Source organism: Cygnus atratus, chromosome 2 (genome assembly GCF_013377495.2).
Source record: "Cygnus atratus isolate AKBS03 ecotype Queensland, Australia chromosome 2, CAtr_DNAZoo_HiC_assembly, whole genome shotgun sequence".
NCBI classification, from domain to species: Eukaryota; Metazoa; Chordata; class Aves; order Anseriformes; family Anatidae; genus Cygnus; species Cygnus atratus.
Genome location: NC_066363.1, coordinates 44,427,576 through 44,454,964, shown reverse-complemented (window position 1 = coordinate 44,454,964; position 27,389 = coordinate 44,427,576). Strand labels below are relative to the sequence as shown.

Below are 27,389 nucleotides of genomic sequence, written 5' to 3'. Positions count from 1 at the left end.
CAGTAGGAATAGTGATTCATGCAGCATGCCATAATGGAAGATCAAAAGCTAAAAGAACATTGCCAATTTTTATTTTCCCAAATCTAGTCATCTGTCTGGCTCCCGCACTGTTATTAGAAAGGTAACCTTGCTTCCAAGAAAGATTTGAGCCACTTCACATTATTTGGCCATTTATGCATAGGAAAAAAAAAGGGAATTATCTAAAACCCTGAAGCACAAGTTTTGAGTATACTCATTGTCTTAAAGTAAATTTGCAAGTATCATTAACAAGTTAAAAGTAAATCAGGCAGTCATATTTTCCACAAAGCTCATAAAATAAAATTATGGTAACTCGAATTCACAGATTCCAGAAGCCAAAAGGATCTCAGTCATAATTCAGTCAAACACCTCCTCTCATATATAAAAGCTAAAGAATTTTTCTACCAAACCTGATTAAAATATGTTGACTGGGAAAAAAATAATTAAAACAAAAAAATCAACCCATGTCCTTCATACCAAGGATAACGTATTGTAGCTCTTCTTGACAAAAGGACATAGTGGATCCTAAAGCTAAAAATGGTTCAAACAGAGAAAGAACATCAAGGAATAGAAGACCACTAAAGAATACAAAGAAATTGCACCTGGCTTAGAAATCAGAGCTAAAAAAAAAATCACTAAGAAGTAGGAGAATTTTAGGAGGATGCACAACACCTACTTGCCATGTTTTCCTGCTCTTTCCTGGACATTTTTTTGTGGCTGCTGGTAGATACTGCATGCCATCTTTGATAAATGTTTCTTTTTGCCCTAATACAGCTGTTCCTGATAGACTCAGTATCAGGATATCAGTATCAGGCAGGTAATTTCTAATTACAGCTATTGGGCCACATTATATTTTATCAAAAACGTTAAACCCCAAGCCAAAACCCAAATGCAGTATGTTACTCAGCTGTGGGACCTGAGTGGCTCCTAGGAGACAGTAATTTGACTGAGTCAGTCACCTGCACTGCCTGCCAGGTGGGTGTCCCCAGTAAGACACTTCAGGAGCCAGAAGCTTGCAAAACCTGAAAGCTCCTGCAATGCAGTCTTTTTCTGTCTAGCATTGGAGAAGGAAGAGCAACAATTCCACCCATCCTCAACTGGATGAAAGGATGAGGCAGAGGAAAGTTAATGTTTTACGATAATTCATTGCTAACACTGAAAGGGTTCACAGAAGGAAAAAAAAATGTCATCCTGATGGACATCACCAGTGCAGAGCAGTAGCTGCAGAGCTAACTGCACAAACTATCACTGCTTATGTGTCAGGGATTCAGGCCATACAAGACCGGGTCCAGCCCAGGACGGTCAGCAGCCTGTTCTTCACAAAAACACACTCCTTACCAGATTGAATCTCAAACCATAGTTGCAGCAGAAACTATCAGGAAAGAGTGCTGGGTCTAAATTCAGGAGGGGACAGACTTAAATGTCTGCAGAACAGGTCTCGTCCCTACTATGCAACACAGTCCTTGACTGTACTGAGGGATGTTGACACCTCGTGTGAATTAAGAGAAAACGTTCTGTATCTGAGTACTTGACACTGTTTCCTTCTTGTTTACTTGTGTGTGTGTGTATATGCATATATGTGTGTGTGATTATAAAAAAAGCTGTAGTCTACCATTTAAATACAGCATCTCTTTAACTTGCATGCTTAGGCCAGCAACACAGACTGCAAAATGGCAAAAATACAGAATGAACTGTGTGAACAAGTGCTAATCTTTATCTTGTCATCTGAAAGTCACCCCTCCCAATGCATTTTCAACTACATCAACTCCTTAGGTGCTGGGGGGAAAAAACAGAATTAGATATTAGAAAGTGAGAGAAGCAATGGTCCATGATACCACCTTTATAAAGTACTCCATGGTGAAAGTTTGAAAAATATCTGTATAAGAACTACTCTAACATAAAAAAAAATGTGCTACTAAGTCTTATGTACAGTGTATTATTTATGGACACTGTGCAATTTAAACAAAATTTATGCATATAAAACACAATGTTACTCCTCCTATGCTATTCAGACAAGAAATTATATATCATTTCAGAAAAAAAAATTACCATAAAATATATAGCAAAGACTTGCCTATTTGTCATGCCTATAAGCCACCCCAGTGACGTGGTAGATACAGAACAGAGTGCTATTCTTCATGCAACAGGGAGTATGTTCAAGGCACCACAAGCAGGCATTGAGACTTCCTACATTCAAAATGAATAAAAACGCAGAGGCTGGATAGGCAACATGTATCATGTTTGAAACTTGTTCTTAGAATTGCCATGATCAGTCTGTGCAAACACTCTGTCAGGGAGCAAGTGTCATCACTAGCAACACATGGACATCAATACCCACCCCCCCCCCCCTTTTTTTTTTTGTCTCTTTCAGGAATTCTGTGTACTGCTTTTTGATCTCCAGGTGGTCTCAGAAAGAGTTTTCCCTGTAGACAGGGTGACAGAGAAGCCACCTTAAAAAAAAATGAAGAGTTGATTTTCTTTTTACTGGGGGTGTGAAGCAGTTTTTGCAACCAATACTCCTTTGTTTGTTTAAAAATCACCTCAAATTCTTTAAAGTATCATAAAGAGAATTTCATTACCAAATCACGGTAAGTATAATCTTTTGGAATTCTTTTCTTTTGAAGTAATTTTGACAAGATGAGATTTCGTTTTGTCTCTTGCTCTATTACTTCACCTTCTTAGCAATAGGTGCAGCCATTATTCAAAAGTCTGTAACTGCAGACACACGAACGTCCTTTTGAAAGCTGGTTAACAGAGTTCCTGAAATCGACTCTCGCCGTGCGTTTCACTCTCATTTGTATGGGAAGTGAAACAGTCTCTCCCCTTGTATTCAAACCAGTTCATATATAATTGGGATCCCCCATGGGTTCTGAAACTCTGTAAGCCTGATGTAACTGCAGCATTGTATCAGTAGGAACAACTTTAACCTAGTTTTATCCTATCCCCTTACTCCAGGTTTCTTTGTTGAGATCACTCCTTGTCAATGATCCGGGATGTCAGGCAAAAAGCGAGAACTAAACTAACTGATATTCATTCCAGCACCAGGCTCCAGATCAGGACTTGAGAAAGCTAAAACCAGTTACCTTTCCAGGGTGACTTAGCTGTTACAGAAACATAACTGAATGGACAGTTTCACCCTGGAAACAGTCACAGAGAACAAATGGATTGCTGGAAAAGGAAATTACGCCAGCATCCCAGTAGGGGTACGGTTTGCTTCTTTTGCCTTTGAGAGCGTGCATAGGTATCAGTTACCATCAGATTATACTCATATTTATTTAAAAGTTTGTACTGATACAGTTGACTCTCAATGGTCACATATTCAAAAGTTTAATTCATCTATAAACCAGGCAGACACAGTGTCATCTCACTGTCAGTTGGAAAGTCACAAATGGGGACACAAAGCCTTCTCTCTCAAATTAATAATGGGCTTTTTTTTTTTTTAAGGATCATCATTTATTTTGGTTTTGCTAACACTTTTACATTAAATGGAATTTCCAAAGAAAGGACCAGAATTAAGGAATTCATGTTTAAAATATACTGGCAAAACTATGTGTGAAGACAGCTTGTTCTCCTATAGGGTGCAAGTCTCCCTACGTTTAAAAAAATGTGTTATGATAATATAATGAATCTTGCATTACAATTGTATTATATCCCTGCAGCTACCAACTGCATGCAAATGGCATATTAAGACATGCTTGGAGGCATTCTGACTATTCACGGGGGAGAAACTGCGTTTGCAAAGCTAAATTAATAAGTTTGGGCTCTTAAAAAATGGAACAGTAAACAACAATTATTAGCTGTGGTTCTATTTTAACATCATCTGTGAGTTATGTCTGATTATACAAACCAGTAAACCAGTATAGCCTTAAAAAAATTGTGGCCACACATTTTTGCTGGAAAAAGTGAGACTTTGTTAAAAACAGTAATGTTTCTCCCAAAAAAAAATAATTTTATTTTTGGGGGGTTAAAACATAAAGTGGGTGTTTTATTTCATCTCATTCTGTTTTAATTTAAATTCATCGTCTGAGCTCAAGTTTCACCAGGCTTTCTGACTGGCTGTCTTGCACATCTTTGACTAGTTGAATGAACTCTTTTCATCTCTGCTATTTTGTCTCTCCTGACTGCCTGCAGGCTTGCGTTTGCTCAGCATTGCCAGCAAGCACAAAATAAGCTTCTGCTTTTAGTATCAGCAGTGTTTTGAGGGTAGTCCTGAAGCTACGTATCGTCCTTTTTGAGCCCTCTAGTTCTAGTAATTATAACACTGAATGAGTTCCCATTTTGCAAGATAAATAAGCAAGATGTTAAGCACTAACAACTCATGCTCTCTCAGTGTTAAGTAGTAAAAAAAGGATCTCCTCCTCCTCCTCCTCCTCCCACAAAAAAAAAAAAAAAGACATTTCTGAGGCTCACTGCCGGTTCAAGCAGCTATGTTGACCCATCACAGTCACATTTGGAGACATATGACATGGAAGTAGTAAAGCTCTGCAAGAACAGCAGCTTGCAGTGGTACAAGCAGCAGCAAAGATGCTGCCCAATGCAGAAAAGCCTTAAGTTAGAAGCATTTCTGTTTTGTTCTGAGCTACAGAAGGTTGTTCTCAGGGAACTAAGAACTCCCAACAGGACAGTGGCCAGATGGGCCAGCAGACTTACGCTTGAGCAGACTCAGCGTGATTAGTGCTAGCAGGGTGGACACAGGTGAACAGATGGACACACTTCTTCAGAGGGGGTGCTCAAAGACTTCACTTAGCAGAAGGAAAAGGTATTCCTGTTAAAAGACACTGGCCACTGAGTGCTAGAACACCTTGAGGAAGGAAACTAGAGCACAGGGATGACAGGACTTTTATAGATTGGCTCCCCTTGGAGGTAAAGAGGGAACTGGGAAGGGATGCATGGTACAACAACAACAAAAACCTCCACACCTGCATTTCTGCTCAAGCTTAATCACTGTTTGTCTTTTTTCCCCTACAGTTATTCTGATAAAGTGAACTCTTTTACTAATATTTATTTCTACTTTTATTGTTGCTATCAGTGCTGTGTTTATTCTGATGAGATAGTGAAAGAGATGCTGTAAGGAAAAGCATCTTTATCTAATTCAGAAAATTCAGACTTTCAATGCAAAAGAACCATTAAAAACTTTTTTTTTTTTTTTAAATATCAATAAGCTTTTGTTTTCAGAATACTGATTCTGTCTAGGTAGCTGCACTTTGTGAAGAGATACACCATTCCCCACTATTTAAAACTTTCATTTTCCTGAAAAACAATAATAAAACCTGTTGGAGTTCTCTCAGTATTTCATGCTCAGAATATAACTGCATGAATAATTATTTTTCCTCAATTTGTTTCTGATTTGGTTTGCCTGGGTCTAGTTTCAGTGTAGAATGAAGTTATTTCTTCTAATGTTTGTCTTCGTCAGCAGACAGTAATATTGGGAAGATCTCATAGTACCTGAAAACATTACTGCAATCTAGCCCACAAAATACAAGATATGCTGTTTAATGTGTGGTTTACTTGTGTTTCTGGAACTTGGTCTTTTGTAAGGACAGATTGCTGACATATCTCCAACCATGAAGTTGGACCCTTTTGTCTATTCATCAAGCTGTGTCCAGAAACCAAGATGCTTATCCACGTAGCTTTTAATGTCACTAGAACACTGCCCTGAAAAGCTGCAGTGTCGTCACACTAGTTTTACAGCGCTGGGATTCACCTACACACATGGTCATTCCTGAACCACATGAGAATTAGCTGAGCGTTCCCTTGCTGCTTGCAGGCACACCTACATTTGGTCTCTCTTCCTTAAAACAGGATTTAGACCAAATAACACAGCATGCTTCTGCACTTGCAAGAAATAGTAGCGACAGAGACGAGTACAGCAATGAAGCAAAGGAAAAAGAGTTTTAAGCACCTCACCCCACTTTAGAGTTAGCTACTTCCTTATGACGGATTATGATGCTCACCAAAGGGCCCATCATCCCAGTAGCAGACAGTACCCATTTCTAGTTGCCCAGCATCCAGGCTTCCTTCCAGGTGACAAAAAAAATAAGACAGAAGTTTAGGTATTGTGAACAGCATTGCTTCTGCTCTTTTTCCAACAATCTTTCACCATGTGCTCCTTAATCCTCTGTTAATGTGCTCCCATTAACTTTATTTACTGCCCCCACCCCACAAAAAAAAGACAAAAAAAAAAAAGTTTAACAAGTCTTGCCCTGAAGGACAAAAGGGAAATCTGAAACAAAGTCCACAGATGTAAAACATTCCCCAGTTCGGATTCAGAAAAGTTAAAGTATTTTGTCTTAAGTCAAAAATATGATACATTGAGTGTATCATATTTTCAAAAGAGATCAAATTATTACAACCTATTCAACAGTCCACTCCCTTTCAACAGTCTCAACACAAACTACATAAAGAAATATTTAAAAGAAGCATTTCAGAACTTCCTAAAACCCCTTCTTACCTAAAGTTTGAGAACTTCAAAATGGTAGACACTCATTCCAATACAGAATGTTGTGGGGTTTTTTGTTTGGTTGTTTTTTTTAACTGTGCCATTTTTCACAAATGCTTGCACTGCCTAAACTTAAGGATCCCAAACATAATCAATACAACTGTTCAAAGTAGCTGTGTTAAGAGATTTTCTCTCTACACACTATATATGGATCTTAATCTATTTCAGCATCTTAGAGATTTACAGTCTGATACTGTTAATACCTTTCTAATAGCTACATCCCAACACTTCCAAGAAATACACATCACTTTTAACACAATGGTATGCATGTCTGGATAGCATTAAAAGAGGGATGTAATTCACGCTTACATAAAAGTATGTGAGCTAGTTTCTCTGTAACATCATGCCACAAAACATTTGCCCCAGATATTTGCCCCATACCTGTTCTTTTAAACAGCTTTTTCTATTCTTTTTTGTTTGTTGCTGGTTTTTGCTTGAAAGAAAGACTTACGCTTTAGATTACCTTGATGACTCTCGGTAACAAGAGGAAGAACCTGAACGTGTGCTTCCAAAATAAATGGTTCAGTACCTTTTTGCACTGCCCACAAATTACTTTAAAATGCAGGATTTTTGTACTGAAATTCAGGCAACAGAAGAAAAGCCCAAATCTTCACATTTCTATGAAATACATAACAGTTATCAATTACAGGAAATGTAAAAAGGTGATGGTAGATACTCGTGTTTGAAGTACCTACCAAGGCACTTAAAAATGAGTCAATGCTCTTCCTGAATCCTGCAAGAGGACTGAAAGTATTAGAAGAGAATTGGCAGGCTTCTGGTTCTTACTGAAATTCAGACCAACTTTTCACTATTGGATGAACTGAAGAACTCGGGATCAGGCATACATTAGTTCAATGAACGCACAGATACAAGGGTAGGAGACAAAGTCCTAACTGCTGACACACATTTTCTTATTAAAAGAGACTCTGCATATATTCCAGTTGGTACGCTCTAACCAAAGGTGACTGTATTCACTTGAGCTAAAGGTTCTTGTGGATGATCTAGTTTTGCCTGTTTACAAAATGAAAACAGAGAAGGAACATCTAAAATTGAATTGTAGCCCTGCTCCTTTTAATATCATCTAAAGAGTAAATGTGATCCACAACTAGCTCCTGGTAACTTCACACCAAAATACTAGAGAAAGGCAAAACAAAACTATCAGGCATTAGACTCAATTGCAATTTGGGTTTTATTTGTTATGGCTGATTATGGAAGACATTGCTGACCTCAATAGTGATGTTCTGCTACCACATGAGGCTTTGGGTGTGTCTAACTAGGAAAGGCAGCGTGTTCTTTGCCGACTTGGTTTGTGCAGAATTAAGAGATCACTTTGTCACAAGAAGCTATGGTAGATGTTTAAGAAAATAAATTGCCAGTTATACACAAACACTGCAGAATAAAGGAAGTTACACAGCTGCACCTGGAGCACACAAAGGGTATGTTTTATACAATGTTAAAGGAATTTCGACATCTGGGGATTTATGTATTTATTCTTTAAAACTAAAGCAAAATATTCCTAATTTATTTTTTCCTTTAGGCCAGCAAAACCTTTCACTGCAATACAAGTCAGTTACCCATACCTGTTGTTTGAGAGCCTCTAGAGATTCAAATTCCAACTTGGCCAGTTTAATCTGGATATCTCTTGGTTTATCAGGAATTACAAATGCCATGACAAACTTTATTGCTAGCAGCAAGTGCTGGAAAAAAAGTAAAAAGAAAAATATTATTCAATAGAGTTTGAAGCATGGAGAGAACAGTATAATACTTTTTCCAAGTGTTAGCAATAGATATAAAAACAATGATTTCTTGTGACAAGTACACAGATAACATAATATAACTATATTTAGGCTCAGCTACTCCATATTTTTCTATTTACTGTCATTCATAATTTGAATATACACATATATCATTTAGTTTATTTTCATAAAAATCCCATTTTCACTATGTACTCTTATTTTTCAACTTAAATTTGTGTTTATGATTCCAGATAAACAGCTTTTCAAACATTTTATTCATGCATAGAAACTGAATTATGGCATCTAGCACATAGTCATGTATAAGCATTTAAACACATCAAAACCATATATAATTACACAGAATTATATACATTTATAACAACGTGTATATGCATGTGCATGCATGTGCCATAATAGAAATGATAGAAACATTTTGTAAAAAAATGTTGAACAAACCCAGAATTTTTGCATTTAAAGAGTTATTAAAATCTAAAAACACTCCTGAGTAAGGATCAGATAACTATAAAACACAATAAATTAATACTATCTTCAAATTGGTATTTGAAGTATTTGGCAAAGTATTTGGTATTTGGCAAAGTCATGAACAGAAACTTTCCAGTAAATGGACAAACGTTCTGAAATTAAGATGCCATATTAGTCAGCATTTGTCACAAAATTTTATAAGATTATTTATGAGAAAATGTATATGAATTTCTGTTGAATCTAGTGCTTCCCAACCAGCCTTTAAATTTCATTTCGACATGCACCATTCCCCTCCCCTCACTGAATACAAGGGCCAAATTGTCAAGTCAATGGTTCTGTTTCTTCATTTATGTTAAATGTAACTATTACCTAAGCAAGAATGATTAAATCTTGTTTTATCAATGGCTGAGCTAACAGCATGATGCATTTTTGCAATCAGGAGCCTGCCCCTAGTTGAGAAAATCCTGAGCAATATAAGGCAACATATAACATACATGCTTAATTTTAAGAGTGACTTAGGTTCCACTGACATGGTGGTGATACTCAGACACACCTAGATGTAGATTGCATATCTGAGCTAATTATCAAATTACCCCAAATTTTCATAAAATAGAAAAGACTATTGCTTCTTTCTGAAATATATTTTGCTGAATTATGTGATCTTGATGCACCAAAAATCCCCAAGATTCTGGAACTAGGTGAGCAAGAAGGCAGCAAAAATACTACAGATCCAGTAGCAGTGGTAGTGAAACTCTAAATAAGTCAATTCCAATAACAAATCAGATAGCAGGAACAAAGTAAGAGAACAAAAAGAGATTAATGAAGAGCCAGACATGAAATTATTTTTGAAAATCTATTACAGAAAAAAGTTAGTAGATCCAGAAAACAGACTGATAGTGCAAGGAATACTAATTTGCTTAAAGAGCTGAGAGGAAGGTTGAAACTTAATGTGACAGTAAAACATCATCGATGAGAACCTGAATACAGATGAAGAGGTTAATGAAGCGATTAACACGTCTGCTGTGTAAAGCGATGTGCAACACCACATTATTAAAAAAGTCCTGACAACAGTAAAATGTTCTCCTACTCATAAAAAAGTTTTCGTTTCCCACTCAACTTAATGGTGTCCCAACAAAAATGCTGCAGCTAACCCCCAAAAATATCTTTTTTTTTTTAAAGAGAAGATTTAAGAGACTAATGTGTTTTAATTGCTTTATCAAATGAAGAGTTTTATCATCCTATCACCTGAACAAAGCCCAGTAAGCAGTACTCCAAAGGTTTTTCATTTGTTTTGTCAACAGACCTGGTACCCACACATAATGAAAACTGCTTTTGACACTGTTTGCCAGAAGTCTGTTTTCATGCTAGCACAACTGGTAGCCTTAAAACACAAATAACATGAGGGCAGAACCTCCCATTCAGAAAGCCTTCATGCCAGAGAGTGCTAGATGGACAGAATATAGATGGGGAATAGTCATTATTTTTGCTTGCCCTATGCCCTACTGGCATTCTCTCTCCTAGGCATCAACTACAGGTGGATGTTTAAAAAAAAAAAAAAAAGACTAGATGACTGTATTAGAGAGCTTTGGTTTATGCATCAGAATGGCCTTTTTGTGTTCTTTTGTCAAAAATAAAGTTCTACCAGTTATAATGTTCTCAGAACTGAACGGAATGTCTTAGTGTGTAACAGGCAGCAAACTCAGTTCAATTCTACCTCTTAAGTCCTAGTGAGCCTGAAAAAAAGGCATGACAGCAACAGCTATCCTTTGCTAACATCTTTCAAAAGAAAAAGAAAAATAATCCCAAGGCCTCTCCTGCTTTTCTTATTTACAAATTAGAAATAATATTAATAAAATTGGGAAGGCAACTGGCAGAAATTATGAATGTTGGTCACATGACTCATACAACCTCTTTAAAAGAGAATATATCTAACTTATTAACAGTTCATATTTTATTTTGGAATTGCCATTTGACTAAGGAAATGTAAACAGTTATTCAAGAGAAACTGAAGAAAAAAGTAAGGAGATGTGTAGTTGTATTCATTTTATCATTCATATTCTGTACGGATTTCTTAATGTTGTTTTAGTATGATTTCTGTATATCAGATCCAGGAAAAGGAACCATCTGTTTTCAAAAAATAAATGTCTTAAAAGTACAGTATAAGTTGCCAGAATATACAAAAATTTCTCCTTCATAGCATAAAGTTACATTAACACAAGTATGAATATATTACAAGAAGAAACTACGTAAGCTTATCCAAATTTGTTACACAACTAGCGCAAATGTATTTGTCCAATACTAAAATTTCTTCAGAGCTGGTTTGGGCATTTGTTTAAAGCAGGTTACAAAAACAACCACTAGTTCTAACTGCAGCCATCAAAACCCAGCGTTGTTTCCACGAACATGCCCCTCATAACGATTTCAAGAGGACTATTTCACTGTGAGCAAAACCTGGGATAACATTAACACAAGCTGTAAGCTCCCTGATGCCAGCAGCAAAGTCCCCTCCCGTTTTGCAATCTGCCAAGGGGGCACAGAGAGAAACAGCAACGAGTCCCCCCTTGGTAAACTCGGTGCCATCAAACTCTCTGTGGTCTCGTGCCAGGTGCTTGGAGAGCTGGAGGAACTGCTCTGTTCTGCGCAGCTACTGACAGGAGGAGAAGCAGCAGCTGTGTTTTGGAGCAGTGTCCCCAACCTCGTCTCTTCTAAAACAGAAAATGCAAATTAGGGTTAAATTCCTGGAATTTTGAACAGCTAATCTGATTTCTACAGCAGTCTGACTGCAGCAACTCCTGTCAAAATCTACTCAACTGAAAAAAAAAGCGAAAAAAAGAACAAAAGCAGTAGCTTCGTTGCTGGTTAGTCGATAAAGTGCATGCCAAATGTCAGCTGGGAAAGACTTCAAAACCATTTTGTATGAAAAGCCTATTTTACAATCTAATATTTACCCCCCAAAAAAATCAATTAAAATCAGAAATCTGGACAGAGTCCAGTCTAGAACTAGTATGTAATATGAAACGATGGCCTGTGGTTACTCAACTCTACAGAGATAAGCAACTCTACATGAGAGCCAACATATAAGAACGGTACATCACTTTGAGCCTCTGTCCTCTACTGGTATTTGCTACTACTCTCTTTACTGGTATGTAACTACTTCGTGTCCAAAGAAGGGCAAGGAAGCTGGTGAAGGATCTAGAAAACAAGTCTTATGAAGAGCTGCTGAGGTAGCTGGGGTTTTTTAGCTTGGAGAAGAGAAGGCTCAGGGGAGACCTCATTGTACTTTACAATTATCTTAAAGGAGGTTGTAGCGAGGAGGGGATTGTGCTCTTCTCCGAGGAGCCAAGTGATAAGACCAGAGGAAATGTCCTCAAGCTTTGCCAGGGGAGGTTTATGTGGGATATTAGGAGAAATTTCTTTACTGAAAGGGTTGTGTGGCATTGGAACAGGCTGCCCAGGGAGGCGGTTGAGTCACCGTCCCTGGAGGTCTTCAAGAAACAACGTAGAACTTCGTATCATGGTTTAGTGGTGGACTTCAGTACTGGGTTAAAGGTTGGACTAGATGATCTTAGAGGTCTTTTCCAACCTGAATGATCCTATACAAAAAGCCTTTGCAAACATGAAGGAAAGTATCACTGCAGGACCATGCTATTGTCAGAGCAGAATGCAGGGAAATTATTAGATTTTTTGCTAGGACTCTGGTTCACAGTATGCTGACACTAAACTAAGCCAAGATCAAAGACTAGGAAGAGAACAAAGAATAAATTTACCTCTTTCTATGGCAACAGTGTTTAGCTTTGAGAGTCTTGTATCCTTCTGAGAGCAGGAAAAATGAGGAAGGGAAGTGAAAAATAATTCTGTCAAGGGAGCAATACAGGCAAAGAAAAATTTCCATGGAGCTCAGGAAGTCCTATTAAATTAAATTGTCTTTAATAGACAGCAATAAAACAAATTTATGAGAAAATATTTCTGCAATATACATAAAAAGAAAGCATGAGCAAACTTTCCTTCCCACTTTTAGTCCGAGCTAGCTTTATTAGAGTCCCACTGGTAGAATAGAATTATCACAGCTGAGGGACTTTAAGAAAGGCCTTTCTTCTGCTACTCTGATAAATCCTGCTTTAAAACCTCACATCCCATATTATTATGGAATTTTTATAAAGCGTACACAGAATCTTAGTGGGAAAAAAACCCTCTGATAATTCCCTTCAACATTTCGTTTTACCCACAGAAATGTTCAAATTCCTGGGAGGTATGGATGACAAAAAATGAAGTTATTATTTCATGTTTGTCCTATTTCAAGATTTCTTCACCTCTCCCATTCAGTTTGAGACTGTCTTCTCCTCCCATAGACATACACATGGACACACGTACAATCCAAATGCCTGTCACAATCTGCATGCTCCACCTATCCCTTTTATCTCCAAACCAGCAAACCCATCTCTCCTGCACTTCCATGACGGTAAGCTTTCTCCTCCTTGCTGCCAAAACTCAAGGGGAACACCAAGAACAAAGTGCAATCATCCTTCCTCAGACTTAATGCCTCTTGCCACTCTAGTACTAACACGGTGACATCCATCTCTGCTCTCATCTGGAAGACACTCAGTACAGGTGAAATTTTCGTGCACTTACACCTGCTGGGCTCCTTTAAATCTCTACATAGCACATAAAACAATGATAGAAGAGAGAAGCTTAGATCTTCGCCATGTTTGGGCAGTTTTCTCCTAGGAGCATCATAAAGCACATTCTTGAGATCAGAGTAAGCCTTTTGTCAGCCTGCTCGCTGCCACTTCAAAGCACAGATTTAACACATCTTTTCAGCACAACAATAATCTATATTGTATATATTTTTAAAATATATGCATTTTCTCCTTTCTTAAAGAGGACAAGGCATTTGTGTAAAAATGCATAAACTCCAAACTGAAACAAGCATCCTGCAGGGAGAGCTTCAGCCTGCCCCATTGCAACGCAGCTGAGATGGATGCAGCTGGACAGAAGCTTATTAAACAACACGTCAGAAGGCCTCAGCAGAGATGGCATCATCTGGTCCGCTTATAACTTGTAACAGAATGGCACCTCCTTCCTCTTACCTGATGAGCACATGCACAAGACAAAACACCACAAAGGCTGCCTGAGGAAAACTGGTAGCAACATTTATGACAGAACATTAGAAAGGTAAGACTAGATCAGACATCTTCTATCATCTGTACCAGCACATTTCTGCAATCGAGTCCTGCTCAACAGAGTATTTAAGCTTATGTTTAAGTTTTAAGCATATCTGTAAATACATTTATGTTCAGAAAAACATTTAAGCACGTGCTTAAAATTGGAAGATTAATAAATAACACAGTCATTTGCTGAATCTGGGTCTTAATATTCAGAAGCTGAATCACTACACATACTTCATTTTTCTGGGGCTGGTACAATGCGACATGTAATAATTTAACCTGTCTTAAGAGACGAATGCTGGCTTGCAGCGTCCACACATTTACATTTCTCCAACTGCTTTAATTAGTGCAGAAATCCTCCTCTATGCTTTTATTACCAATCCACTATAAGTAGAAATCTACACTGAAAAAGGCACCAGGCATAATATTCAGCTTTGAGGCATATTTCAATCATGTAAAAAGTATTAAGCTACCCATCATGGGAGCCAGGCTTTGTTTTGTTCCTGTTACACACACACCAGCAGCACTGGCCTCTAGCAGCAATGATACACAACCCTTTTCCAGTCAAGTCTTGGCCTTATGCCTCCAGACTATTGATTTTGTTTCTTTCAGAAGAAGCAAATTTATTCTAAACACTACAGTCACTTTGCATAGCTATCATTACTGAAAATAAGCCAATTCCAGACCAGCGCTCCTCAGCAAGGGACTTGAGCAGATAAGACCACATAAAAGGTTTCAAAAATAATCTGTAAGGAACCTTCCCTATTCATGTTTCCAGGAAGTAACAGCAAAAGCAAAAAGTGAAACAAAGCAGGAAAAAAAGGAAGAAAAATGAAAAAAAAAAAAAAAAAAGTAAAATTTCAAGCGTCATCCCTTGGTGAGGGAGCTAGTGAGCAAGGGATGGTCCCTTCTGCCCTTGGGTATTTTTGGACTTCCTGTTTTCTAAAAAGAGAGCCCTGTTGGAAAGCAAACAAAGCAATCCAGTATGCCTGCTGAAACTTGGTCCTGCTCTCTGAAAGCCTTAGGAAGAATTTAAGCCAGACACAACTTCCAACATAAATCAGTGGCAACCTGTTAAGTAAGTGTATTCTACCAAGGCACGTGATAAGCGAAGCTGAAAAGCACAAGCAATCTAATCAGTTGCATAGACATGGTATTTTTTTTTCCTCTTATGGCACCATTATATTTTCTACCAATTACATCTTTTTAAAACAGATTTCCTGTTTATTTATAGACTATTTCTTACTAACTTTTCAACCACAGCTGCTATACATCATATTTCATCTAACTAATGAACTGAAGTGGTAACCAGTTGTATAAGTCTTTTTGAGAAGATTTAGATGCATAACAATCCTCCACAGTTTTCTCCAGCAGTAACATTTAAGAGGAGGCAGATCTGGCCCTTTCCTCTGCCACTGAAATCTATAGGAATTTTCTCACTGACTTATTTGACGCTGCAATAAAGCCACCAGTTCCTTACTTCTCAGTATTTACATACCTGATCAGCCTTTTTATAGATCTTTTACATTGAAAATGTTAAGCCTACTTTCAGAAGCATTTTTCAGCACTTTATCTGTTGTTTTGTTTTTTTGTTTTGTTTTGTTTTCTCCAAGACCCTGAAGCATGAAAAAAGAAGAGTAAGGGCTGGTAAAATGGGAATTTTATTTATATACATAAGCCTTGCACATTGCCATTTTTGGATCTATCACTAGAAATTAAACATTAAGCAGGTTCTAGAAACACCTGCTGAACTAAAAGAACTAAAAGATTGTAAAGAAAAGATTTTGTGATACCACCCTTATACAAAGGCTTCTAACTGACTGCAACTTGGGAAAAACACTTACAGGTACATAAGCTCAAATGCTAATAATCTCGTTTCATAAACACAGCATATTCTGTGATGCAAAATACGATACAGCATACTTACAAGACTATTTCCTAAAAGCTCTCTATAAAAATACGAAGTACACAAATGAGCCTTGCAGAAATGTTCTAATACATGATTTTTCTCACATTTGTTTCATCCTGAATCAATTCCAAAGACATGAAAAAATGCTGTAGGTGTAAATTTGTCTCAGAGCTTTTAAATATTTGCTAATGGTTAATTTTACAGTAACCCAACAGTCTTTAAAGCAGTATGATAATACACCCATCTCTGTGCTGCCATTTGATAATCCTCAAATGTTTTGGCACAACCCTTATCTCAATTTATGGATAGTGTTTAATAGGAACTGGGATAAGAGTTGCCAAAAGCCAAATTAGCTAATGCTGAATGTAATGAACAGCAGAGCTTTGATCGTGCTCTGAAATAAATTCTAAGCGAAAAGTGGAAAGAAGGATGCCCATGGAATTGAAATTGACAGTATGATTAATACCAAGCCTTACGAAGTGCCTCTTAGCTGATTGCTAGCATTACATATAGGCTCCCACTCTGACAGGTATAGTTTATTGTCAAAATGTCCTAATGTTCCACATCGAGGAAGAAAAGAAAAAAAAAAGTTCGCTATTTTCTATTGATCTATAAAACTTATACTTCTTTCTACCTCTAAGCCATACATTTTTCTCCACAAAAAAAAAAAAAGATGCAAGTTATAGTCAGAATTCCAAGGATTTCTGTTTGTCGGGACTCAAATTCATCATCCACTGCACAAGCAGATGACCTGGGATCAATAAGGAGGTAAGAAGCATTACTTTCGCCAATGGTTTAAAACTACTGTAAGTCAATTCAGTGCTAAACAGAAATACTCACCTGCTGTAGGCAATACCGTCCTTGAAAACTCTTTTCCCCTGCCTGAAATCTCCTTTGCCTTAGTCCAAGCCAAAGCAGACAGGTATCTCCCAACTGAGTCTTGGACAAGCTCAAAGTTATCAAACTATACATATATGAAAGTAAACCCAGCATTTAATGAACCTTACAGATGGTTTTCCCAAAAAAGCAGGCTGGCTCTGGATATCGTGAGACAATTAACAGACTTTTCAATTGGACATTTTTCTTCAATTTATGCTAGGCAAAGTTGATGTTGCATCTACATTGGAATTTAAATTATTTTAAACATTGAAGTTGATGCTATTGTTAATTGCCTTGAGAGTATGTAGCACAAAAAAAAGAGAGCTATCTCAGCCAGCTATTTTCCAGAGATGTTGTGCATTCAAGTTTTTACCTTTAACTGTGAATAGTAAGTTATCTGATTAAATTAATATCTTCTTATTTACAGACATTTCCTTATTTCTCCCACAAGTACCTGGCTTTACATACAACTGCCTTATGATGCTTTCAAAGCTGATTCACAAGAAAACTCTTCCTCCTGAAAAAAATCTGTTCAGCTTACAACACCAAGATAAGAATTTTATCTGAATAAACACATTTAAAGCAAAGCAGAGTATTTAACAACACTGCAAACACATTTTTACTGAGTGACTAATAATTTTAATGTAATTCACAGCTTTCTTCTATGTTTCCATCCTATTTTAAGTGGCATATTTTACTCTACTTCAGTTTGAAGCTCTAGGTAAATTTAGCAGGACACAGCACATTTTTTCATCTGGACCAAAAGGTGAATCATGCAATGCTAAATAATGTACAAAATGTCATAGCCATGAGTCATGAGATAAAAATAATGGATTGTGATATATCACAAAGTAAGCTGCAGATTAATTACAGTCTCTATTCCTGTGCAACTTTAATGAAATCAAATTAATTGAAATGTGTACAATAAAACTAGCTAATCTGAAACAATGGTATTCTGTAGGGAAAAATTAAATTAACAATTTTCATATTGGAAACTCATCACTTACATTTTTCCTGAAAAAAAAATAGAGGTTTGGGGGTTTTGTGTTTCTGGTGTGTTTTTTTTCCTTTTTAGAACAATGCAGTTAAATAATCCTTTTGCTTTTCAATAAAGGTCAGAAGAGAAGCTTTCCATTCAGCTGAAGTGTTTTAATTAAACATTGCAGCAGGTGTTTGGATATGCTGCCAACTCCTGAAAAGCTTGCATAAAAACCGTATCTTTAAAAAAAAAAAAACACAAAACAAACCTTTATGTCCTCAAGCCCTCTTTATCTGTCAGTTCTGTGAATGGGTGTTCACAAAATTACAAAAGATTTTCTTTCTTTTGAACCACCAGTACCTGCCCTAGCTATAAAAGAGTCCTTTATCAAAGCTGCTGGAAGGCAGCCATGCAGCTCTCAAGTCAACTTTTATGGCCATAGCAGATCCATTCAGCAGAGCACAGCCCTGAGTTTAACCTTAGCTGCTGACCAGCTTGAACTTTTGGAAACATACCTGGTTTGTTCAAGCTCACAAAGAAAGAACCTTTAGCTGTGAGCCAAATCTGCTTTGAGATGAATCATTGCTGCTAAAGCAGATCGCTTTTGTAAGTCATACTCGTGCAACCAAGTTTTTCCAGTGGTCACCTATCTCACGGCTGTAGGCCTTCATACATTCCCATAAAAGCAGGCTATGAAATGCTTCCAGAACTGCTTCAGTTCTAAAGGAACCCTTAATTGTTTTGTTTTGTTTTTGAGATTTGACAGTTTGACATGTGAAACTACAGCTAGAACAGAAAACCAACAAAGTTTTATCTCATCGGTGTAACAGCTCTGACAACATACAGTGAGCAAACTTCTTACCTCCCTACAGCTAGGGAGGCTGAAAGAAAAAAAAAAAAGCAGCAGTACTTACAGCTTCAATTAGAATTGTAAGACCATTTGGGAGTCAACTTACAGCAAGGGCTCAGCATCACTTTGTTGCTATGAAACATCACAGCTGATTATTCCTATGTGCTAAGAACTCGAAGCTGACTCATTCTCTGGCTGAAACGATCTCAGCTGAGGAGGCCATGTTCAATTTGAAATGAATTAAGTAGGAATTCTGAACGTGGCTCCAAAAGAAGCCTCAAGCATGTCAAATAGGCAATGCTGAGATGCCAGACAAGATCTTGAACCAGTGCTAAAACTTGAACAGGTTTTTGAGTTACTATAATGTACTGTGCAAGCGGGGATAGGTGGGAAGCTGAGACTTTTCAGAGATGAATCTCAACAGAGCTGGTCAGTGCTGTCACACAATCTTAGGGGCCCAAGGACTGAAGGAAGAAACCATCTGTACCTGTGACCGGTCTGTTAGTCATAACTAAAAGGGGTAACATGGTACTGAAAACAGCTGTTTGTCTCACTTTCAAAAGTCATTCATTTAGGGAACTAGAGAAGCCTGTGTAGAAGTATAGATGTAGAGCTTAGAGATATGGTTTAATGGTTGTCTTGGCTGTCCTAGGTTAAAGGCTGGACAGGATGATCTTAGAGGTCTTTTCCAACCTAAATGATTCTAGGACTCTATGACAGGGGTAACTTCTAGTCACAGCGATTTGGCCCTGCTGTAAGGCAGGAAGATGGCACAATGGAAGCACACATCCTGCAGACCTTGAGTCCTGAACCAGGCCTGGGTCTGGGCAGATGGAATGCTGAAAAGCAAATATTTATTTCCTGAATCTGGGGCCTGCTTGTGCTTACTCATTTTCCTTATGACCAGACTGTAAAGGGATTCTCTTTCTTCTTTGAGTTAAGGAAATGCCAGAAGCATTTTACAGTGGCTTTCTGTCAGCTTCTAGATGAAGCAAAAATGCCGTTCATTTTTGTGCTGAATTTGGTTAAGGAGAGTTCCTCTGAAAAAATGAGAGGAGCATGTGGAGAAAGATGAAGGCGAGGAAATGTACAGGACTGAGAGAGCCTGATGCACAGGGGTGAGGCTGTTGTTGGGAACAGAGAGTGCTGTGGAACTGGCTGTGATGCTCCCCACTGCTCCAGCAGCTCTGCTGGCCCCGACCTGCAACATGGGCCAGCTTAGCAGCCCCGAGGCCTTGCTGCCTCCTGAGGTGACAAGGTGACTCCTGGGGCGGGCTGCCGGTCAGCACCTCTAAAAATAGATGCTCCTGATAAAGTTGCGTAACTCCTGTCTTAAAAAAGTCTAAATGTTTAGAAAAGTGAAATTACTGAAGAAGCCCTTCAATTCAAATCTTTTATCTAAAGACTCCCTCAGTCACGGGAATCTTTGCTAGAAACAAACTAATACCACAGCAGACAGCCAAAACATGAACAAAATTGTCTCTTCAGAGCTGTTATTTGAGAAAGAAATCCCTAAAACCTCTCATCCTGAACTTTTACGTATATACATATCTCCTTGATCAAGCGTTCTTTACACATTCTTTTGTATAAAAGAGATATTCCCCATATATTCCAGAAGGTTTAAAAAAATACAATAAAAGAACTTGTCCTGGAAAGTCTGAGGGATCTGGCAGTACTTGAGGTTGTATGGCTTTTCTGTGACATAATGATTAAAGAATTATCTTCTAACATAGTAAATTGCCACGCAAAATCCTAAAAGGTTAAACGCCCGTCAGATAACAGGCTCATAAATCAGTTTTGCTACTTGGCACTTCTTTCCTTACATCTCATCTAGTAGTTTTACTGGGAGAAGTATCAGCATGCATCAAACATAAGCAGGAAAAAAAATTCTCAGTTCAACAATATTCAAAAGTATGACCTTCCAGCATGACATACAAGTATTATAAGAAAAAAAAAAAAGTATATTTTTCCTTCAACTCAGAAGAACATTACCATTCTTTGATAGTACTGAATGGTTCTGGGTTAGACAAGATGTCTTCACCATAAATAGCAATTTAAAATCAATTTCTATGATGAATCATTTTAGCATCACAGATACCTAGCCCTCTCAAGCCAGAAACAATGTTTTTATTAATCAGCAGACATACAGGGTGAAGTTATACTGTTTTGCTCACTTTCAGTGGGAACAAGCATATTACCCTGTCACCTCAAACCTGAAAAGCATCCGGAGCCTCTTCAAAATTTGCAGGATGCCAAACGTAAACTACAGAAGCATCAAACTCTGTACTACTTCTGTTTTTAAGTGTTAATGCAATTTTTTTTTTTTTATTATTATTACCTGTCTTTTTCACATATTTCACATACTGTATCACTAAGCGCATTACACATCTATATCACCATATTTTATCTTGGGTCAGGTTTTTAGAAGTTTGCAGGTTGTCTCCTGTTGTCTTGGAGGGAGAGGATGTTTTTGGTTTAAGTAACTTTGCATTTTTCCATCTTATATTGACTGATTTTTATCTGACTTCTCACACACACAAGAAGACATTAAGTAACTTGGTTTAAAATAAAAACATTTGGGGACCAGAAGCACTCCAGATTCTTCTGAAGATATATGTCAGTCTTTAGCATCATTATTCTTCAAAGATGACCGCTAAGACTTTGAAAGCTGGTAAACTGAGACTTTTTTTTTTTTTTGTAAATTTGATCACCTGAAGTGAATACAAACATGCTTGAAAAATCTAAAATAGGCTTTCTAAAAGGAAATAATGTAATTACAGTAAGGTCTCTCATTTTTTTTCTCTGTGACATACAATGGAGGTTAGTTTCACAATACAAACGCAATACAGTGACCTTGACCAGAGGTACTTTGTTACCCGGTTCTGAGGTTTGACTCCTTGATCTCATTAAGGACTCGCTTCGTTGTTAGGACTGGTAACCTTTATGAAAATGTTTTGCTTTTAGAGGGACACAAATTTCATTTGTCCATGGTTGGGTTAGAAGTTCAAGTCTCTCTCTCTTTCCCTTCTTTTTATTCCCCAGCATGCCAGCAGTCTTAGCTTCACATGGCCTATTCAATTTTTTGTCCTTTTATTTATTTTTTAAAGCTTAAATATATATAACTGACTTTTATTTTTAATATAAATCCTTCTTCATTCTTTTAGAATACTGTCAAACTTGTTATCTCTAGGTGGACTTGCTGCTGCAAATCTTTTGTGTGCTTTCAGCAACAGGATATACTCAATAGGATCAATAACTGGGCTTCTCTCATCAATCTGGAACTTGCACAGCCAGTTCTCAACATGTTGCCTTTAAAAATGCACTGTAATGCTTTTTTCTATGGGCCAACATTCCTATGGTGCTATTCCTCTGGAGCCCTCATCTCTATTTTCCATACCTGATGTTGGAGTGAGAGCATAGCCATTCACATTGGTAATTCCCTAATTTTGGGCTAATAATGCGCCACTCTGTGTAATCCAAAAGTTTGATGTACAAGACCACTCATTTGCACCCCACACAGCAATGTCCCAGCCCATTCCAACCAGCAGGTACTAACAGCTTAGCATCTAGGATTAGTACAAGTATAATGGTTGAAACGTTCTAATTCTTACCTTACCATAGGAATTTCTACAAATAGGAAGCAACTGCTTACTTTCTGAAAGTAAGCCTCATTAGACACTGTCACTGGAAGTGAAGTGATATTATTAACCTGCAAAGACAAGTAATCCCTTGTATATGAATGTATTTACAACAGCACAATACTCTACCATAAAAGCAATGTTTTAAAATAGAGCAACAGCATTTTTAAGATTAGCTCTGTTTTCTTCCTTGAATGATTACCAATACAGTTACCAGTCATGATGGGGTAGGCTTAGGTTCCCTTGTTCACTAGCTCTACTTACACAGTGCAAATGGCCTTTGCTGATTGCAGATGGTCAGCAGGGCATTCACCCAGTGCAGGAAAAAAAATCCATCTGAGAGCAGCAGCCTTCCCACTAAGCATACTTAAGTCTGCAGGGCTGGGTGTTGTGCTGCATGAAGACAAGAAGCTTTGTGAACTACTTTCATACAGATGAAGAATGTTGAGACTATAGGACTGGAGAATGTCTTAGGGAAGGTTTTCATACATGTTCTGATGTGCTCAGTCATTCTAAAATTACTATATTCTGATTAGTGACCACTGGACTATCAGGGGATAAAATTACAAACTCCTTCATATTTTGTACCTTCAGCCAATGAAAAAATAAAATCACACAAAGCTCTCTATCTTTACTAGCTCAGACATCCTTCTCACTACAACTAAATTTGCTAAGAAAAAAGTCAACTTTAAATCTAAAGACAAAAAGTCACTAAAATAAACATTTATTTTTTTTCTCCATAAAAACGCTAATTGCATCCTTTACAGTTGGAGAAGTCTCCAGATGACAGAGGAAAAAAAGGTAAGATATCAGACACTGAATAGTGGCAGCACAACAGAATGCACTAATAACTCCAGAGAAGAGTTACTTGATTCTGAATACAGTGTGAAGTCATAAGATATGGGACGGTATCTCATGGCAGGCAGTAAACCACCCTCTCTTAGGAATGAAAGGCTAGTTAACAGCAACAAAAGGCCATACAGATTATTCAGAAACACTGTACCCTCAGTAACCTCGTGGTTCCATTTGGCTAAGTGTCCTACAATTCTGCCTTTCCACTCCTGACACTTTTTGAGTGATGCTAACTGGACACCAGTGGTTAACTCTGAAATTTAGATCTTTAAATGAATATGTCTAAATGAATATATATGAATACGTTTAAATGAATATTAGGTCTTTAAATGAATATGTTATTTTTGAAAATGTTGGTCGTGGCTTTGTAAACCAAGATCCTAGCTCACCTTCTGGCACAGCCCAAACATTTGCACATGCACCTCAAATGAAACTCAGGAATGAAGCACCGTTTCCAAGCATCTGGGATGAAGTTATGAAACATTCCTTGTTCGTGTACAGGAAAATTACTGACTTCATTCACTTCCCCAAGATACATATTGGGACCAGTATGTACATACACCACTTGGCTCGCTGGATCCCCCTCACCATTACCCAGCTATGCAGGCTACTTTGTTGCTGAGGAAATAATTGCCTTTTCTTGCTGAAAAAGGAAGTTGCATCACACTACTGTGAGCCCCACACCAGCAAACTCTTCCAGCCTGGTTTTCCTGATTGAGTAGTTCCCCCAGTTATATGGCCAAGAAAACTCACTCCTTAAATTACATGAGAGCAAACACACAAAAGCTCACCTTTGCAGGACCAATGCTTGTAAAGTGATAAATTAATTCTATTTTTAAACAATGGAGAAAGAAATTCGGGATTAAAGCAGTATTCTGAAACCACTGAGTATGTGTTCAGATATTTTTATTTTAGTATTTTCCATCAACAAGTCAAACATGAACATTTTAAACTTCATTAGGCTTCAGTAATCTCAAATCCCAGTTTCTTCATTATCTACTAGGTTGTTGTACACCATCTCAAACTGGAAGAGCAATTAGTGTTGTATCATCACTTAGCATCATAAAATAAACTATTCATATCATCCATTATAGAAGAGCTACATTCTTCTCCCCACTCTATTGCTAACAGAATTGAGGTTAATCGATTTCCCCAATGCTGTGCAGCAAACCAGAAGAGCAGCCTACATTAAAACATTGAACATGAAAACATTGAACATTGAGTTTCCCATTTCATGATAACTCCTGATCTTTTCAAGAACCCAGATGTACAATTAGGCCAGTGTTAGTCACATTCCTTAGTTCTAGGACTCTTCTATTTCTTGAGACTGATGTTTTTATCCCTTTTTTTTTTTAACATTTGTATATTATTAGCTATAACATTATTACTTCAGTGCCCAGATAGTTCAGCTGGAGAATCTAGCCTCTGCATGAGACATTTAAGACAGTTATTTCAAGTGCTTCAGGTCAATAAGCCAATACCACTGCACTCTTTTAAATGAGGCCAGGAGTTCTCCTGAGGTTTTACCAATAACTTCAGAAATACTAAATTATTTCTGTAATGCTTATTGTCTTACCTAATACTGCAGATCCCACTAAAAAAAAATTAGTGTTCCAAGCGACTCTGTGCAAATAAAAATCTGAACACACAACCAGCTGTAAAATGAAATTCTTTCTACATTGCCATCTTATTGTTTGCTGAATGTAACAATTTGAATTAATTTAGAAGTACATTAATTTCCATATCAAAAATTAAAGACAGCATTCACTACACAGGAAAATAGTTTTAAATGGGTATCTTTCATTTACATGTTTCATTATTTTTTTTCACCCAAATAGTTTCAGAAGCAAGTGTTTCAGCCAGACACACTCTCTCCCTCACAGCTCAATTTCTGATATGAGCACCAAGGTCATGAACACTGACATGAAATGACAGAAGGACCCCTGTTAGGAGAATACTGGATTTGAGCTCAAACAGAAATATCTAAAAATATGAAAATAAATATAGAAGAACAGAATTAATAATGACAACTATAAGTATTGTCTATATTAAAGATCAATACTGAGTGGAAATCCCTTTTTGAGTAGTTCCAGTCAGGTGCTTAGATGGACAAATACTTTGATGAAGAAAGAAAAGAAGAAGGGTCTTACAGTCAAAGCTAAGACTTATTCTAGGCTCTGCCTACTCAACTGTTTCCATAACTTTTAGAAACATTACAAATTATTTGCTTCTGTAAATGGAGCTCCTAGCTAGTTCATACGATGTTGTAAAGTTATTTATACCCTATACAATGTAAAATTTGTTGCTGGAGAGAATTTTTTTTAAAAAGGAAAAGACAGATTTCATGGCTCAGGAAAGTTCAAAGGAAAGAAAAAAAACTACAATTCTGCACTGAATTATAAGAGAAAAAAACATTAGAATTTTTATTTTAATAAATATTTGAAGACTTGAATTCTAGTAAAGTTACTTTAAGACTTCAGTATGCCTTTTTCAGTATGATGAAAATACTAAAACTAATAAAAATATGTAAGTTTTCAACTACAGGCACAAAAAAAAAAAAGATAAAGCTTGTAAGTACACATCTCATCTTCTCTGCCATGCACCTTCTCAGACATGCACAGTCCCCAACACAGATTTTTAAAATCTACCTTCTCTACCATAAGAAAATCAAATGTAACCACAGCATTGCATGGACCACAGACGTATACAAGTAACTCCACCTGACTTCAGTGCCAGCTTCCAGGATATAGGATCCAGAATGAATTTTCCCTTAAAAAGTGCAAAGCCACTTTAAACTTTGCTATGACTGCATATTCAGTTCGTCTACACACGAGTAGGTCTCAGAGGAGTATGAGCACATCATCAGGCAATGATAAAATCTGGAACTATAACACTATTTACCATGCCTCACATGAATCAAACCACGGCTTTACCCAAGTGCGATAGGATTCCTATGAGACAGGAGCTCAGTGAACCATCTCGCTCTTCTAATGAGTAAATTCCTTTCTGTCTATCCTAATCTCTACAATAAATACCAGTCCGTAAGTCTAGGCTCTTCCCACACTGAGATGTAATTCCAAAAAGATAACTGTGATTCTTTTGAAAGAATAAAAGATGGTGCAAAACGAATGGCTAATAACAACCTTCCTGTGGGATCCAGTTAGAAGGCTCCCACATTGCAAATGAAAGCTTTTTTCCAGTCTTAAGTCACAACGGGGTACACATGAAGCCTCTAACATGTAAACTCTATTATCAAAAATATTTTATCCACTTTAACTACCTGATATTGAACAAACAGCACTCAAGTCTAATAAAATAAATAAGCTACTCAGGTGTATATAAATACAGTTTGCAACTATCCAGATTTAACACACATGGATCTTCTGGTTTACCAGAACTATAGCAATGTACAGCATTATGTTGTATTTATTGTGTTGCTTATAAAGTTTTTTAAAAGTGTTTTAATGAAGCTGTTGTGTTGTGGTTTTTTTTAAAGATGTATATATTTTTTTTACTTTAAAATTTACTGATGATCCTAAGATTTTCAAGATTGCTTGCTTTAATGTCTTCAAAAGTTTCCTTAGTTGTTAAACTTAAGAAAATGTTGATGAGTATATGATGTGCAATTAAATCTATCAAATAAGAAATGAATAACAATAATGCACCAATTAAATTTTTACTGTCAACAAGAAACAACCTGACGATAGCCAGTTTTTCCAGACAGAAGTTAAATGTAAAATTTGGTAGAAGCCTACTCTCTCTACTGGACACAATCTAGTAAGAGCTTTCCGAACTCATACATGCACAATATGCAGAAATATATTGCTCTAGGCTTTTACTTCTGCACTAAATGTAGTTTAAGCTCTCACTTGCAAAATTTTTCAAGTATTAATTCATTATTTAAACACAACCATTGGAATTATTTCCAAGGTAGTTGTTCAGACCCAGCAAGTGTTTAAGGATAACAAAATCTTTGAGCTGCTTGTTTATATGGTACATTTCCTTTAACGATAAAGCTAAACATGTACGTACCATCAGCAGCGACAAATCTTAACAAAAGAAAGCATATTAGGACGGTGAAGCAACTTCTGAACCCAGCTAAAAATAACGTATTGTAACCTGGATACCACAGCATTAACACATGTACTGTCTAACCCTTCCCTCCATCCCTTTCAAACAAATGGGGGGTGGAGGGAGGAGTGCATGTTGCTCCAGTTATTCAACTGTGTATTAGAGAACAAAGCATTTTGTCTACTGCTCATTTTAACGTTGAGTCATTCCTCCTGTTTAAGACTTCTTTTGGGTTAAAGGACTTCTTTCTATCTAAATTCTGCCAATCTAAGGGGAATGCAGCAAAGGTATTTCCACCCTCTTCCAGAAA

The 27,389-nt window shown here is 37.2% G+C and overlaps 1 protein-coding gene across 3 annotated transcripts in view; it reads right to left on the bottom strand.

Moving 5' to 3' along the window:
* Positions 1-27,389, bottom strand: part of ANO10 (anoctamin 10) — a 119,478-nt gene that overhangs the window by 31,349 nt on the left and 60,740 nt on the right. For 2 of the 3 annotated variants that reach the window (XM_035549698.2, XM_035549699.2), the window contains exons 12-13: positions 8,098-8,214; positions 5,973-6,035 (exon numbers count right to left, since the gene is read on the bottom strand). In XM_035549698.2, coding sequence (XP_035405591.1) covers positions 6,012-6,035; positions 8,098-8,214 — 141 coding nt within the window. In that variant the 3' untranslated portion in view covers positions 5,973-6,011. The remainder of the gene's footprint in view (positions 1-5,972; positions 6,036-8,097; positions 8,215-27,389) is intronic. The other variant, XM_035549697.2, reaches the window with a different exon arrangement.